Consider the following 18394-nt stretch of genomic DNA (forward strand, 5'->3'; position numbering starts at 1 on the left):
CATTTGCCACAGCATAGGCCTTTAGCTATACCTCCAGTTCTTTCTGTTGTTGATGATGCATTTAATGATGCTTGCACTGCTCCTGATTCTTTACCTCCGGCTCCTGCTAAGCCCGATAGGTACTACAGGGTCCCGGACACTCATCACCATTTATATAAGGCTCCTTTTGCAGATCCAGAGACTATCTCCCAGGGTCCTAAAGCTGTAGCAGCTACTTCTACTAAAAACCCCCTCCCCTCTGAAAGGGAATCCAGGTCCTTAGAGAGATGGGGCAAAAAAGTTTACACCTCTGCTACTTTGTCAGCTAGAGCTTTGAACTGCCAATTTCATATGATTCAATATCAAGAGTTTATGCTTGACCAGTTGACTAAAAAGCTGTCCTCTGAAGAATCTTTAGATAAAAAGTGTGTTCAAGAAATGGTACGTAACATACAGCAGGTTAGTAACCATTCTTTAAAATGTGGCTATGATGCACTGGAGGCTTCCTTTAGATCAGCCATGACTGGCACAGTTATCAGGAGGCATGCATGGTTGAAAGAACAGGCATTACCAGACCATGTCAAATCTAAGCTTTTGGATGCACCTATGGACAAGGTCAATTTATTTGGTTCCCCTGCACAGCAGGTACTAAAAAAGATGGAAGAGAAAGCAAAATCTGTGCAAACAGTGAAAGATTTCTTACAAGTTCAACCTCCAAGGTTTAGCAGGAACTGGCCCTCCAAGAATTGGTCCTTTCCGGACTCCTCTAAGGCACAAAGAGGCAGGAATAGGCGCTCTAGAGGCAGAAACCAATCCAGGGGTGCCTACAGGGGTCTCCAGTGGCAAGGTAACAACCAACGAGGCACGGATACAGCCACCACCACTACAACAACTCAGTCACAGTGACTTGGCGGTGGCACCGCCTACCAGGGAACAACTAGAAGCACCCTTAGGCAGAAAGCTAACCTTATTTTCAAGAAACTGGCACTGCATTACAAGAGAAAAATGGATTTTGCAAACTATAGACCGAGGTTACAGGTTCCATTTCCATACTCTACCAGGAAAAAGAGGAATGCCAAACCTACCACCTACTCAAAGGACAGAAGCTCTAAAACAAATATCTCAATTATTAAGAATGAGAGCTGTGGAAAAGGTACCATCTATGGAGCAAGGAAAGGGATTTTACTCCAGACTCTTCCTGGTACCAAGAAAAGAAAACAAATGGAGGCCTATTCTAGACCTTTCAGCTTTAAACACATTCCTCATTGTTCCAAAATTCAAAATGCTGACCCTACAGCAGCTTCTTCCCATGCTGGGCAAGGAGTCTTGGCTGGTAACTCTAGATCTCAAGGAGGCATACCTGCACATCCCCATAAGACCAATTTGCAGAAGATACCTCAGATTTCTTGCAGGATCAGAGCATTATCAATTCTCAGCATTGCCCTTTGGCTTATCTACTGCGCCCAGAGTGTTCACGAAATGCCTGGCATCAGTAATTGCTCATTGCAGACTTTAGGGGATTCAAATCTATCCCTACCTGGACGACTGCCTGATACAAGCGGACAACAAAAACAAACTAACAGAAGACTTACAAAGAGTCATTTACCTGCTGCAAGCCCTGGGATATACAGTCAATACAAAAAAGTCAAGGCTGATTCCATCCCAAAGAATAACCTTTCTGGGTGCAGAACTGGACACATCAAAACAAATGGCATTTCTAACTGCAGAAAAGAAAGAGCAACTTCCTCTCTACTTCTTGGCATTAACAAAGCAGAACCATCTAACAGCAAGAAAAGTGCTACAAGCTCTAGGCTTCATGGCATCCTGCATAATACTGGTCCCTCATGCCAGGCTGCATATGAGAAAGCTACAGTGGTACCTAAAGAATTTGTGGTCCCAGCACAAGCACAGCCTAGAAACCAAAATTCCAATGATCCCATGCCTGAAGCAAGAGTTCCTATGGTGGGCTCAGGCCTGCCAATCAAACACAGGATTGCCCTTCTGCAAAAGTCAACCAAGACAAACCATCACGACAGATGCCACAGACCTCGGTTGGGGGGCACACATGCTGGGCAAGTGCATTCAAGGCCTATGGACTCAAGACCAGCTGCATCTGCACATAAATCTAAAAGAAATGATGGCAGTAAAATTGGCAATCCAGGCATTCAGACCTTTTCTCCAAGAAGGCCAATTGATAAGGACAGACAACACCACAGTTATGTGGTACATCAACAAACAGGGAGGCACACACTCATACCCCCTATGCCGGCTGGCACTGGACCTATGGGATGTGGCTCTGAGCTACAACATTCAGTTACAGGCAATTTATGTACCAGGGAAGGAAAACATTCTAGCAGACATATTAAGCAGAACTACAACAGATGCCCACGAATGGATGCTGCATCCGGACATCTTCAAAGCCATCACAAGAGAATGGGGATTACCACAAATAGACTTGTTTGCATCCCCATTCAATCACCAGTTGAAGAAATTCTGCACAAGGACTTACCACCCACTTGCTTGGAAGGTGGACTCCCTATCTTTCAGTTGGAAAAGCCTGACAGCATACGCATTCCCACCACTTCCTTCGATGCACAAGGTGCTTCTGAAGATCAAAGAGGAACGTCCGAGGATCATTCTGATAGCTCCGGACTGGCCAAGACAACATTGGTATCCACTGCTGAGGAGCATGTCCCGGGAACAAATATGGACACTGCCCCTGATCCCATTACTGTTAACACAGAACAACTACAACATCCTGCATCCAAACCTAAAAACTCTGCAGCTAACTGCCTGGAACATTACCTAACAGCAATTAACCCAAATTTATCCCAAAGGGTTAAAGACATAATCCTGGAGGCTCGTAGACCTTCAACAAGAAAGAATTATGCAGCAAAATGGAAAAGATATCTCATCTGGAGTACTGCAAAGGGGCAAGATGTGACACTGGTGAACATAGCCAACATCCTGGAGTACTTGGCGGAGCTCTTCCATACAGGCCTGTCCTATTCTTCCATCAAGATACATGCATCAGCTATTTCAGCAGAATACAGCTTGGATCCTCCTGTCTTCTCGCATCCTCTGCTCAGACAGTTTCTGAGAGGAATTAAAAATGTAAAACCTCCCAGGAAACCTCCATTGCCAGCATGGGACTTGAACTTTGTGCTAGAAAAACTGACACTCCCCCCTTTCGAACCAGCAGCAACAGCAGAACTACAATACTTATCCTGGAAGACTGCTTTCCTGCTGGCAATAACTTCAGCAAGAAGGGTCTCTGAACTACAGGCATTAATGGCAGTGCAACCCTTCCTGATCTTCCACCAAGATAGTGTGTCCATGAGAACAAATCCTACATTTATGCCTAAGGTGGTATCCAGAGTCTCTTTAAATCAGGCTATCCACCTTCCTACATTCTTCCCCAACCCGCAGAACAGGGGAGAAAGGCTCTTACATACCTTGGATGTACATAGACAATTACGCTACTACCTGGACAGGACAAAAAACAATAGAAAAACTGACCAGCTTCTGGTAGCATATGCAACAGGAAAGGAAGGAAAACCAATTTCAAAACAGACAATCTCCAAATGGATAGGAAATTGCATTAGATTTTGTTACTCCTACCATGGAAAGAAAACTCCCGAGAACATCAGGCCTCACTCCACAAGGGCTACAGCCACTACCACAGCTTTCTTACGAGGAGTGGCTACCAAGGACATTATAGAGGCTGCTACTTGGACCTCCGTGCATACATTTGCCAAGCATTATAATTTACCTCTATACTCTAGATCCCGTGCTGGCTTTGCCACTGCTGTTTTGCAAGGGATCCTAACTACACCATAATCTCTTCTCTTTTCCTCCTCCCCTAGTTTAGCTATGGTATTCTACCCATTTGTAAAGACTGCAGATGCATCCTTGAAGGACATAGTACAGTTTTGTACCTACCATAAATGTCGATGTCCGAGAGGAATGCATCTGCAGTTAGGATTACCCGCCCTCCTTCCCCTCTGAGGTACTCCTAGGGTATTTGCCAATCTTCAGCTAGCTTGGGGGGGATCTATTATGGTGTATTTGTTTGTATATATGTACATACATGCTTATTTTGTGTGTTTGCTCTCTACTATTTGGAAACTTTGGCATTTATCCAAATTTAGCCATCCAAGAGGGCACCTGGCATCTGGGGCAAGAAACACTGAGGAAAATGGCGTCGGCTGATGCCTTTATACTCAAATAACTGCCGCAATGACGTCGGGTGAAGTGCGACACCAGCCGAAGCCAGACCCAGACTTTGGAATCCGGCCGACCGAAGGGCTGCCTGACGACAGGACAACCCATTTGTAAAGACTGCAGATGCATTCCTCTCGGACATCTACATTTATGGTAGGTACAAAACTGTACTTTTCTTATGCTTCAAGTTCCCAAGGTAAAGCCATTTCAAAATGGATCATTTCTAAATGGATTGCTCATGGAATCAGATTTTGCTATTCACACCATGGAAAGCAAATCCCAGGGAGTATAAGGACTCACTCTACCAGAGCTGCTGCCACTTCAGCTGCCTTCCTCAGGGGAGTTCCTACCAAAGACATTTTGGAAGCTGCAACTTGGAGTTCAGTGCATACTTTTTCCAAGCACTACAATCTACCTCTCTACTCTAAGTCTAGGGCAGGCTTTGCTTCTGCAGTCTTGCATGGTCTTATAGCCGCCCCCTCTACTTTATGACTACCTCCCTTTCATTCTGCTTTGGGATTCTACCCTACAGTCATGACTGCAACAGTGAAACACGATGAACATAGTACAGTTGTACACTCATAAATGTAGATGTTCGAGTGTCTTCACTGTTGCAGTCTGGGTTTCACTCCCTCCTGTCTCCTCTTATTGTTTCTTTTGTGTGGTTCCTTTTTTCACCCTTCTGTGGTGTATTTGCAAAGGGTATGGGACCTTGCTCATTTTGGAACTTCTGACATCTGGGGCAAGAAAAAACTGGAGAACATGGCGTCTGCTGTCAGCTTTGTACTCCTGGCGCTCTGACATCAGGGAGCATGGCTGAACAGCCGACGCCGGACCCAGACTTTGGGATTCTGGCCGACCGAGGACTGCCTGCCGGCAGGGGAGAACCCTACAGTCATGACTGCAACAGTGAAGACACTCTAACATCTACATTTATGGTAAGTGTACAAAACTGTACTGTCTACCTGCAGGCAGATAACCCAAATGTGATGACTGCAACAGTGAATACACTTGAACATCTACATTTATGGCAAGTGTACACAACTGTATTTTCTGTAGTGCATGGAAGACAAAGCTTTATGCAGTCAAATATGCTTTTGTTTCTGGCATTTTATATGTGATTTTGAACATCAGTCAATGAGGTAAATGTTTGCTTTTTTTATTCTGTAGGTGGCCAAGCTCATAAACGCAGGAGAACATCAGAACCCATTGAAATTGAAGATCGTTTAGAATCCTTGATATGCAGGGTTGGAGAAAAGGTAAAAAGCTGCTTCTTGCTAGCTGCAACTAATATCTCTATTTTTGATAAGACAAAGTAGATAGAGATTTCAGTTTTACTGTAACTGAATACTCTGAACGATGATGAGATGGTGTCTGTAATGGGTGCTTTTTGCCTTGACTTTTTTTTTTTTTTGTGGCAAAATATGTGGATGAATTGTGAGGTTTTAGATGTGGCACAGTTTGTTTCACTGCTTAACAGGGGCGTTTCCCTAACCTTTGATTGCTTTCTGGGCATATTTTTCCCCAAATTACCTTTCCAAAAAGTACTGTGACAGCAGCAGTGACCATTTTCACTTGCTTGTTAGTTTTCAGTAACTACCTTATAAGTCAGCTAGAACTAAAATACCCTATATACATTTTCCTCTGGAGATTATACTTTGCTTAAATTTTGCCATATTTTGAGTTTTGTATTTGACATTTTTCAGTTGACATTCTTCAGCTGCACTACAAAAAGGTGGATTGGCACATTCAAATTCAGTTGGATTATACTTACTCATTAGAAATGGGGAGTTGATTAATCCTCCTCAAATTGTTGCCATATCGATCTGCTACTATGTGTGGACAGTTTGTGTTCAAGAGATATGGGTGTCTTATCTTCTGCAAAATGTGCAAAATCTTCTTTGGGGAGATTGTGCACAAATCTAAAATCAGCCATGCTGAAAAACAAATTCAGATCAGATTGACTAGTTTAAAATTGTAATCCAGTTATCACATTTCCATCTTTGTCTCCTTGTACTTGTGATGCATTAGTGTTTCCCAGTGTTGATACTAGTAGAGACATGCTAACTTTGGGGTGCTCTGTAAGGAACATTACTGGAGGTGGTACAGATGTTTGAAGTAAGCTGAGGCAGGTCTTAGTCTTTGACTTGTCAGTTTCAGATGGAGCCCTAGGTCACAGTTAGTCTTGCACTGTTGCTGTTGGAGAGTGGTCTGGTTATAAATGGAATACCCCCCCCGACAATTTTCAGAGAGAGCATTCACTTGTTTTTTTTATCTTGTTTATTCAGTAGTACTTTATTTTCTAATTGTTAGCTTGTAAGTTAAAAACTGTGTGTGATAAATGATAAACGAAAAAGTCAACAAATGCGATAATGCTGTCAGTCTCCCACCCACCCACCCCTACCAAGGATGGCATCAGTAGTGTGTGTTCTGCTTGGGGATAAGCATACAGCATTAATGAAACATTTGTTGGTTTATGGCAATGCTTGTGGTTGTCTTTTTGTGATACCTTGCACCATAATAAACAAACTGATCGTGTCCGTGCATTGTCCCAGTCATGCATTGGCAGTTGCCAGGTACCCCTTATAGTGCTGCTGTTTGTCTTAACTTTATGCATGCTTTTCTTAAACATAGCATACAGTCGAAGTCTGCCTACCACTGCCTCCTGCAACCAGTAGCCAAGTGTCATTTAATTTAATGTGTGTTGGTTAGTTCTTTGCATGTACCTTTCTTTTTAATGCTTTGCACTATTTCAAAGTGTCAGTGTGTGTGTGTATATGTGTAGTCACTTGGTCTGATTCCGCTGATAAGCTATTGGTAGGATGGTCTGCATTTGCTGAGTTTTGGTTTAGAGGCACCCTACACATGTAAAATCGTCAAGGTTATACTGTAATTTTATTTTTCAGGTTACTGTCTATCCATCCATTCACAACCCCTTTTTACTGTTTTGCACATGAGGTTGGGGTGTTACTTCATCTAGAGCCAAGGTTTACACCACTAGGTGGCTAGCCCTGGCTTGGTAATTCTTTCACACTACACTTTGTCACACTCACACCTATAGCCAATTTAGAGTGTCCAGTCCACCTACTAAATGTCTTTGGAATGTGGGAGGAAACCAGAGCACCTGGAGTTAAACCCATGTGAGCACAGGGAGGATATGCAGACTCCATGCACAAAGCACCCCAAGTGAGAATCAAATTGGGGAACCTCTTGCTGTGAGGTGACCACACTGTGTGCAGTGGGAAATGCAGTTCTAAGGATTATATGGCTTTAAGTGACTGCATGCATTCGAAGTTGCACTATAGATCTCATGGCATTATGTAGTATATTGAGTGAGTGTTTTCATGTTCCAGGCATCTGTATGGTGGTATTAATGACTAACTTGTACTTTATCCTTGCTGATGAACAGATGAATGTCTGTACTCTGTTTTTCTGTTGTCCTTATAACTTGGGGCTTCTGTCAGTTGAGTAATTTCACAGGTCCCTGTGAATATAGGAAACAGTTGTAAGAAAGCAACAGTTCTCTTAAAATCAGTATAGTGAGCATACATTTTGTACACCTTTTAGACAAAAGTTTTCAAAACTGACAAGGTGTATATTCTTCTCTTTGTTTACTCTGGGTCCCATTATTTTGTCGGGCTGTTTTTTTTAACTAGTTGTGTCATAGCCAGTTCAAAATAAGCTTTTCTTGGACTCGAGCTTAAGGACACTGGTAGCCGTATTATCTTTGCTTTTGTCCCACATTTCTGCTGTTAACTTTTTATCACTTCTGGTTTGCCTTGGTCTTTTTTTTATTGTCTATGTGGCATTTCTTTGCTTTGATTACCTATTTTTGGTACCTTAATAAGGTTATTTTTGTAGTTAGCTAATGTTAAGAACAGCGTTTTATTTTTAAGTGGTATGCTTTCAGAGAATGATGAGGATGTCCACATTACTGAGAAGCCCATAAAAAAACAAACAAAAAAAAATATTGGCATGTCTACAGCTACAGAAAACTCAGTTAACCAGCACCCATAGGGATTGGTAGATGCCAGATAAGTGAAGATCTGAAGGTGTTTTCATTTGTCTTCAACCTGTGGGAATACAGATCTGGTACGGATCCAACTCAGCCGCATTTTCCATCATCTGGTCCATGCTCCTCTCCTACCTATAATACCCTTGTCAAACAGCAGCGTGATCCATCAGCCAAAAGATTCCTTACGGGTGAGTGACTTGCTCTCACTTTCTCGCTAGTCCCATGTGTGTGTGTGATTGATTTTTTTTCCTATAGTCATTGCTGAAACCCTTAAACCGGGCTTTAGGAAATGTGCTAAGTGTGGCCATAAGCATCCTCCTTCTGATGGCCACGCTCAGTGTGTAGTATGTGTGGGTGTTCCTCACCTGGACACCTCCTGCTCTATCTACACTGACTTCAGCCCCCACACATTGATTGACAGGAGGAACAAACTTCTCAAAGTCATCCTTCGCCTTCCTCCTTTTGAGGCCTTCGCTTGATCTTCTTCTGTCCCGGCCTCTGGCACTCAACCTCCTGCCAAGAAGGCCGGGGACAGAGAGACCGCCATAAGGAGTAGAGAGACCGCCATAAGGAGTAGAATCTGGCTAGAAAGCGGTCCCCCGGCCACTCCTTAAGTTGAGCCCTGACCAAATCCTGCCTGGAACCGAGCCAGAGTTCCCTTTGGCTCCGGTAGTCCCGCTTCTCGCCGGAGGTCTCTCGGGCATGATCCCCCTTCTCAGCCTCTCCCCGGTGCCACTCCAGCCTGGGTCGGTGGCTTCTTCCATCTGGCCCACCTGTAGTCTTTCTGAAGCTGAGGTGGACAGGATGATGCAGAGATTCATCCAGACCCAGATCCAGATGGGAGTCTCGACTGCTCCCTCCCCTCCAGAGCTGGGAGCATACAGTCTACCTTTCTTCCCATTGCTTCTTCTCCGATCGGATCCTTGGCTTCTGAATCATCGGGTTTGAGGTTTCCCAGTGTCAAGGGGTTGGCGCCAGTGGTTCCAGGTACCTCGACACCAACCATTGCCCGGAGTGGCTTGGCTTCTATCTTTTTCGGAGCCGTCCAACTCTTGGGGCTGTAGTCTTGGCGCTGGAACCGAGGGGATGACATCGGCTTTGAGGTTTTCTGAGTCTGCCTTTCCACTCAGTCACTGCCTGGAGGCTCAGATCCAGCTCCCCTGTTGATGCAGAGGGCGACTGATCTGGTGTTACTTCCTCAACTTCAGGGATTGTTCGCACTCTGCTTTTGATGTGGTGGAGTGTGGGTTCTCTCTGCTCCCTCGAGACCCTTGACGTTATCTTCCTTGGAATCAGTCCTGGCTCCCTCTCTTTCTGTTCCAAAATCTACCATCCTGCCCCCTCAGGGGACAGCCTTTTACTACACCGCCCAGGGAGTCCCCCCCCCCCCCCGAGAGCTTCCTGAGGTTTGTCCCTCCCCAGAGAACCCGCCCCCCAAGGAGCTTCCTCTGAAACATATGTGCAAAAGAAGGCAGTTGGACTCCCACCAGAGTCCCTCACAGAAGGCACCAATTTACAGGAAGGGGAGGGTTTCCCCTGGTCACCCAAGATGATGTCTCCTTCGGAGATGCCATGGAAATCCTGCACCAGCTTGGGGGTGGTCTATCCAAAAACCCAACCCGGATGAGTCTGTGTTACTGGAGGCATTTGGCGCAGGACCCCTGTACCTCCTGGGTGTCCCCTTCCGCTGATCCTCTTGTGGACTTAATTCCTTCCAGGGCATGGAAGGAACCGGACACTGGAGCCTATTCCCAAGTGCCCTGACAGAATTCTCAGCACCCCATCAGATAGGCAACACTGGTCTGTGATAGACTCCCATGCTGTTGGGATGCAGAAAAAGACGTCCCCCATGGCATCCTCGGTAGATGCCATGGTGGTTGCGGTGGCCACCAAGAAATGGTTCACTCAGAAGAGCTTTATGGGCTATCTGCCGGACAGTCACAGGCCATGGACCATTTCGGGAAGCGGGCTTACGCTTCAGCCACGTTTGCCTTGAGTTCACTGAATTACATGGCACATGTCATCAGACTACAGCAGGAACTATTAAAGAGGTTGCTGAGTCTTCTCTGCCGACATGGATCCTGAGGCAGAAAGTGTTCTCCTTCCATATGGCCATCCTAACTTCGATAGCTAACACTTCCATGAGGCTCCTGTCGCACGCTAACACTTCCATGAGGCTCCTGTCGCACGCTACGAAAGGTGCCTCTGGGGCAGCCAGAACAGGTGTTGCCATCGGGCGTCAAGCTTGGCTGATGCTTTGTGCTTTCTCGGAGCCCTACAAGGTGTCGTTTAGAAATGCTTCCTATGACAATTCCTCTCTTTTTGGTAAGACCATTTGAGACATTCTAGTCCAGAGTGAGAAAGACAGGAAGACCTCGTCTGCCATCGAGATTTGCTTCTCCACCCAGCAACGATCCTTTTCATGGAATCAGCATGTGGTGAAGATGTGGTTCTGAAAGTCACAAGGCTTTTCCCACGATTCTCGGGACTTGCCTTCCCCCAGAGGTAGAGGTGGATATGGTAGATGCCGTCCTCATGGCAAGAGGGGGTGCTGCGAACCAAGGGTCTCAGAATTCTTTCCCAGACAGACCCTTGCAGCAGCCCTGAAGGGTTGCCCAACTGCTTGTCTATGGAGGCAGTTGGAGGATGTCTTTCTTTGCACCCAACAGCTAGTGAGTCTATCGCAGACTATCCTTGGGTGTTGCAGATAATATCTAGAGGATACTCAATCCCCTTCCTTCAACCCCCAGTCCCCCCAAAAACCTCTGGGAAGTTACACCCATGCAGTGGGAGGAGGCAGCAGTGGAAATTTCCAAGCCGCTCGAAAAGCGAGTCATCCAAGCCCGTTTCACCAGACCAATCTGGATCAGGCATCTATTCCAGGTTCTTTTTGGTGCCAAAGAAAATGGGGGAATTACGACCCATCCTGGATCTTTCAACCCTAAACCTGTCAGTTGCCAAGACAAAATTCCAGATGATTACTCTTCAGTCCATTCTGCCCTTTATGCAGATAAATAACTGGATGTGCTTGGTGGACTTCCAAGACGCATACTGTCTCGCATCAAGATGGACTGGCACTGTTTGAGGTTTCTCCATTTCCAGCTCTGAGCCAATCATTATCTGTTCAGAGTGCTCCCCTTTGGATTTGCCACTGCCCCCAGGTTGTTAATCAAAGTGGCAGTTGTGGCTACTCACCTGCGGCTGCAAGAGTTCCAGGTCTTCCCCTGCCTGAACGATTGTCTCCTTTCTGCTCCCACCAGGCATTGACTCTGTCAAATCAGGGATGATCTTCTCAAGACCACTCACCATCTAGGCATAATCATAAATCTCAAGTCCGAATTAGATCCAGTACAAGTTCTCTACTTCATTGGGGCTCGCTTGGATACCACTCAAAGCAAGGTGTTTCTAACTCCGGACAGACTTCAATTCCTCAGACTTCATGTATCTTGCATTGTTCAAGCCCAGTGTCTCCCTGTGGAGTAAGTTCTTCGGGCATATTGGGGTCCATGGTGGCCAAAACCACCCTTATCTCTATGGCTCATCTTCATATGAGGGTCCTCTGGACTCTGGTGGTTCAGTGGTCATTTGCTTGACCTGCCCTTATCTCATCCAGTTCGGTTATCTCTAGCTTGCAAGGGTTTACTTCTCTGGTGGCTTCAATCCCCGGATCTTCTTCTGGGTTGTCCATTCATCCTTCCCACCCCTGTGATCACAGTGACCATGGATATGTTCCTGGTCGGGTAGGGGGCTATTGCATGGAAAGGACAGTCCAAGGCACATGGTCTTCCTTGGAGACCCATTTGCATATCACCGTTCTGGAGATGAGGGCAATGCTGTTGGTGTTGCAAGCTCTTCATTACCATCTTCCCCAAGGGACAATTGTCATCCAGACAGGCAATATGTCTGTAGTCTGGTACATCAACAAGCAGGGGGGGGACCACGTCTTACCCCCTTTGTGGCGAAGCCATGAGATTGTGGGAGTGGGTGATCTCCTCAGGCCATTTTCTGGTGATAACGCACATTCTGAGGAGGTCTAACATTCTGGAGGACAGGCTCAGCAGATCTATTCTGATGCCTTACGAGTGGTCTGTTAATCCTTCAGTAGAGGAACAAATCTTTCTAAACTGGGGTCAGCCTTGCTGCAATCACTTTGTCTCTCCTTCCAACGCAAAGTGCAGTAGTGATATTTCTCTCTGAACACCCCCCCCCCCTTTCTGGGGGAGTCCCTCAGAGATGCTCTAGTTCATGCTTGGCCTACTGTATGCTTTTCTTCCACTCCCTCTAATTCCACAATTCATTCAGAAAGCTCGATGGCTGGGGACTTAACTAGATCCGGTTCCCGATCTGATCATGCATTCCTCAAGGATCCTGCACTCAGATTTAGCTAGTCTGAAGCTCACAGCTTGGCTGCTCTAGTTCCAGTGGTAGTTGGGACTCCGGAGCTGTCTTCTCCTGTCAAGAAGATTTTGGTAGCAGCTTACCAGTCTTCCACCAGGAAGGCTTATTCCAGTAAATGGAAACGTTTCTCCATATGGGCTTCTCAGCATGATCTGGATCCCTTTACGGCTCTAGTCCCTGCCATTTTGACGTTTTTGGTGGATACTTTTAATCATGGTGCTAGTTTTTCTACGGTAAAGGTACAATTAGCACCGAACTCCAATTTTCACAAAGGAGAGAATTTGGCTTCTTTGGCTTCTTCCAAGCGTTGTAAAGCCTTTTTGATAGTTACCTTTTTATGTAGGACTCCAGTCAAGGACCCAAAGCGTTCTTGGGATCTTACCCTTGTACTACAAGCTTTGGTTTCTTCCCCATTTGAACCAGCAGCTACAGTTGATTTGCAGTTCCTGTCTTGGAAGATGGCTTTTCTGGTCGCTATTACCTCGACCAAGTGAGTATCTGAGATCCAGGCCTCATCTGTTGAGCCCCCTTATATGGGGTTTCATAAAAGTTTTCCTTAAGGACGAATCCCTCATTCCTTCCAAAAGTGGCGTCAGAGTCTAACATTAACCAGGTTCTCTCTCTTCTTTCCGAACTTTCAGAATAAGGGAGAGTATAAATTGCACTTACTTGATGTTCACAGGCAACTGCGCTTCTATTTGCATAGAACAAAGTCCTTTTGGAAGTCTGATCAGCTTTTTCTTTCCTTTGCTTAAGCCTTTCTTTCTTTGGAAAACTTATCAAAAGTAACTATGGCTCGTTTGGGAGTACATTGCTTTGGCCTATCGAGCTAAAGATTTATCCCCCACCAGGTCATGTCAGTGCGCATTCAGCTAGGTCTGTAGCTACTTCTGCGGCCTTTTGGGCTAGGGTTTCCTTAGATGACATTTGCTCTGCATCTACTTGGTCATCCTCACATACGTTTATTTCTCATTACAAATTGGATCTCCTTTCCAGAGGCAGGGCATCATTTTGCTCAGCCGTGCTCTGGAGCATCTTTCCATGAGGACCTCCTAGGGCTATTTGGTTGCTGGGGACTCTGTCCCACAGGTTGAAGATCAAATGAAAACAACTTCAGATAGTTATGTACTCACCATAACATTCCATCTGAGTTGTTGCTTTTCATTTGTCTTCAGCCATCCCTTCCTCCTCCCCCCTGCGTTGTGTGGGCTGTGTAGTGGATTGGATAGAAGAGGCATAGTCCCTACTCTGGAGAACCTTTTCCTTGCTTATTGAGCTAATGGGTGCTAATGCCAGGGTTTTAGGCATATGGTTATGTTGGGGTGCTACTTTCTGCAGCAAACTCTATCTGAGGGGCAGATGGAGACAGGGGTATTATGGGTAGGGGAGGAGCTTGCATCCGATGCTGGAAAATGCAGCTGAGTCTAATCCATACTGGGTCCGTATTCCCACTGGTTGACAAACCTGAGAGCTTTTGCTACAGTTTAAAAACTTATTTTTTTCCTATAATGCCAGTAAGTAGGGTTGGGGGCAGGCTGAAGAAATGGGACCTTAGTAGCTCCTGTATTTCAGGATCCCCAGGTACCTGTTATGTTTTTATTTAGTTTTTTCCAGTGAAGAGCTGGGGCAGGTGGAGGGCACAGACATCTATTTGGCCACCTGGTTGATGTGCCAGCACAAGGAGTGGATCATTTTTTTTTCTACTTTTCCTGTGAAAAGCTGGGGTAGGAGGTGGGGAGTGGAGTGTGCATTTGTGTAGCACCCTGGTTGGTGTACCAGTAGACAGAGTAGATCTTTTGCTCTTCACTTGGGGGTACTAGTTCATGGGACCTACAAGGGCATCAGTTGAACCAGCTGTGCCTTTGGCCTTAACGTCAATATTGTGGGTTTGGGAACAGTCCAATGTCCTTCCATATCACTGTTGCAGTATTTATCAGCTCTGATATTTCCTTCCAAGGAAAGCTCAACATCTGGTCAGCATACCAAAGCTTTTGTTACCTAGGAGTGTTATATATGCTCCTTGTGCATGTGTAGGGCATAAAGGTGACATATGTATGCACTCGATCCAAAACTTTGTTGTTGCCAGTATTCAAGGTAAGTACTTCATTGAGGTTCCTTTTTTTTTTTTTTTTTTTTTTAAATATATTTTTCAGTGGGTTACATGTCACCCAAGAAAGGGGAATGTCGATGTGGGAGGCAGAGTCCCCATAAGGACTGCCATGATAGGTGCCCGTTTCACTCAGTAGCATCGCACTGTTACAGTCAGTGTTTCATCTGTAGCAGTCTTTCTTCCCTTTCCATTTATCTTGAACAATCATCTCAAGTTGTTGGTCTAAAGTACCATGGCAGAACTGCTCAACCTGAGGTACAGCTGCCACTCAAGGAGGGTGAGAAATCTAGACCTGAGCCCGCACTTTCCAGCTTCCACAGGAGGTCTCTCTTGAGGTGAATGAAAACCCAGAGGGCAGTCCGGTATTGCCATTGGATGTTCATCGTGCATACAGCTGCAGTAATCACAGATGGGTTTTCTGCCGTCAGGCGGGTCCTCGGTCGGCCGAATTCCAAAGTCTAGGTCCGGCGTCGGTTGTTGTCACTTTCTTTCCTGGCGTCAGTGAGGCAGGGGTATATAAGACACAGCCGACACCATTTTCTTCAGTCTTTTTTGCCGCGCGGTGCCCGAAGCAGAAGCAGTTCGCAAGTGCCGGTCGGCCAGCTCCTGAATTTACGAAAAATTGGAAACCGAAGTCTTCATTAAAGCTAAGTACCCCGTTGGGGAAACTTTTCTTGCCTCAGACCGATGTCAGAAAAAGTTAACAATAGTATTTCTTGTGGGAAGCAAATACCGCATAAGGATTTCCATTCCCTCTGCATACCTTGTTTAGGCCCAGACCACGACGTCTCGGGCTGTCGCTTTTGCGCTACTTTCAATAAACGCACTATTAAGCGTCGGGCGGAGTTCGCCCAACACTTTTTTGGTACAGCCTTTGATTATAAAATGTCGTCGGAGACTCCGTTTTATCCAAAAAACGCAAGGACAAGGACTGACACGCGAGGTCCGCGGTCCCCACCGACACCATGCCAAAACCGGCTACACGTGGTCCGGTTCTCAGCAAGACGCCTATGCAGTCCCTGACTACCGATGACACTTCTTTGGCGGTGTCTTCTGTAACCGAGACCGCAGGTACCTCGGCCCAGACTCAGACTACAACCACCGAAGCCACTGTGAGTGTTGAGCCTCCTAATGTGGACAGGTGCACTTCCACCCATGGTGTCTTTAGACCCTCATCTTCCTTTTCCATTAAGGCCTTTACTAAGTCCAAATCAGCCAGGCATCCCAGGAGGCCTGTTGCACGGGCCCATCTCCAGGCCCCATGCCTAAAAAGCAGATGCTTAAAATGGCTGAGGATTTAATTACTCTTATCAGGGGTTCCCAACCCCCTCCAGACAAGAGACCCAGAGTGGAGGAAGATTCTCCCTCTTCTGATCAGGGCTCCATTTTTTCAGAACATTCTGATTTAGAGGAACACTCTTACTCCCCTTTTGAAGATTCTGATGCAGAACAGTCCATTCCTTCTGTATCTCCTCCTGAGGATTTTTCTTTTGGGGAAACCTTGCACACCTTGAGGGAACACTTCCATTGGGAAGGCCAAGACTTTTCTGATTCCAAGAAAAGACTTAGGGAATTTCTTTTGTTACCTCAACACAGACCTCTGGCGATACCTCCTGTCTTGGACATACTTGATGATGATTATTCGGAGGCTTGCCTTAATCCGGATTCCCTGCCTCTCCTGCCCCAGCCAAGCCTGATAGGTACTACAGAGTTCCTAACTCTCACCAGTTTCTTTACAAAAGCCATAATGCTGACCCTGAAACCATTTCTCAAGGCCCCAAGGGAATGAAGGCCTCTACTGCTAAGAATCCACTACCTTTCGAAAGAGAGTCAAGATCCTTAGAAAGGTGGGGAAAAAAGGTATATACCTCGGCCACCGTAGCCATGAGGGCCTTAAATTGTCAGTTTCATATGCTTAAATATCAGCAGTTTCTGTTATCACAGTTAAGAAATAAAATGTCTCAACCTGAACAACCAGACTTGAAGGAGTTGCAGGATATGATGCATAGTGCAGAACAAGTGGGTAAACACACCTTACAATGTGGCTATGATGCCCTAGAGGCCTCAAGTAGAGCTGCTGTTACAGGATCAGTCATTCGTAGACAAGCCTGGCTTGGGGAACAAATCTTGCCTGATCATGTGAAAGCTAAACTATTAGATGCTCCTTTACAAAAGGATGTGTTATTTGGTACTAATGCTGAGGAGATACTATGGAAAATGGAAGAAAAAGCCAAATCTATGCAAACTGTCAAAGCTTTTCTACAGGTTCAACCACCACGTTTTAGCAGAAATTGGCCTTCTAAAAACTGGTCCTTTCCAGCCACGGACAAGCCCCAAAGAGGTAGATACAGGCGCACAAGGGGCAGAGGACAATCACAAGGATCATATAGAGGCAGGCAATGGCAAACTCCAGCACCAAGAGGTGACGAAGACAGTGCACAACAATACAGGAAACAAACCCAATGACTTCCTCCTTTCCATGCCAAGCAAGTCTCAGCTGGCAGCACCCTTGGGAGGAAAGCTGGCATTATTTACAAGAAATTGGCATATTGTCACAACAGACAAATGGATCCTGGACGTTATAAACAGAGGCTACAGATTTCATTTTCACACTCTTCCAAAAATGAGAGGCATGCCAAACCTGCCACACAAACAAAGGGCAGAGGCACAACTACAAATTTCAAAGCTCATAGACATGAAAGCTATTTAAGAGGTACCTACTCACGAGCAAGGTCAAGGTTTTTATTCCAGGCTATTTCTGGTACCAAGGAAAAGATCCGACTGGAGACCCATTTTGGACTTATCCATCCTAAACACATTCTTACTCGTACCAAAATTCAAGATGCTCACATTACAGCAGCTTCTTCCCATCCTGGGCAAGGAGTTTTGGCTGGTAACATTCGACCTCAAGGAGGCATACCTGCATGTCCCAGTCAGACAAAGCTGGAGAAGATACGTCAGATTTCTTGCAGTTTCGATACACTATCAATTCTCTGCATTGCCCTTTGGCTTATCTACTGCGCCCAGAGTATTCACGAAATGCCTGGCATCAGTAATTGCCTACTGCAGACTTCAAGGGATACAAATTTACCCTTATTTGGATGACTGCGTGATCCAAGCGGACAGCAAGCACATACTTCTGGAACATCTGTCTTATGTAACACGGTTACTGCATTCTCTGGGATACGCAATCAACAAAGAGAAATCCAGGCTAACACCATCTCAGAAAATAACTTTCCTGGGTGCCACCTTGGACACAAACACCCAGATGGCCTATCTTACGCCAGAAAAACAGGGGCAACTAACTCAATACTTCAAAATACTAGCAAATTGTACCAGGCTCACTGCAAGGAAAATCCTGCAGACTCTGGGCTTCATGGCATATTGCATTCTTTTAATCCCATGTGCAAAGTTGCATATGAGGAAACTTCAATGGTACCTAAAAACCTTTGGTCTCAGCACAGCCACAGTTTGGAAACAATAATACCAATAATTCCATGTTTGCAAAAGGAATTTCTATGGTGGGCCCAAGCATGTCAAACAAACTCGGGTCTCCCATTCAGCAAGCCTCAAGCACATCAAGTCATCACAACAGACGCCTCAGATTACGCCTGGGCGCACATGACAGACAGGTGCATTCAGGGCAAATGGTCCCAAAAGGAAAAGCA

The 18394-nt window shown here is 45.7% G+C and overlaps 1 protein-coding gene across 1 annotated transcript in view; it reads left to right on the forward strand.

Moving 5' to 3' along the window:
• NCBP1 (nuclear cap binding protein subunit 1) overlaps positions 1 to 18394 on the forward strand; it is a 2903332-nt gene that overhangs the window by 248181 nt on the left and 2636757 nt on the right. Inside the window, exon 2 of the mRNA XM_044060340.1 lies at positions 5374 to 5462. Within this exon, the coding sequence (XP_043916275.1) occupies positions 5374 to 5462 (89 nt within the window). The remainder of the gene's footprint in view (positions 1 to 5373; positions 5463 to 18394) is intronic.

The sequence above is a fragment of the Protopterus annectens genome, chromosome 2.part0 (genome assembly GCF_019279795.1).
Source record: "Protopterus annectens isolate FY-2018-M chromosome 2.part0, PAN1.0, whole genome shotgun sequence".
NCBI classification, from domain to species: domain Eukaryota; kingdom Metazoa; phylum Chordata; order Ceratodontiformes; family Protopteridae; genus Protopterus; species Protopterus annectens.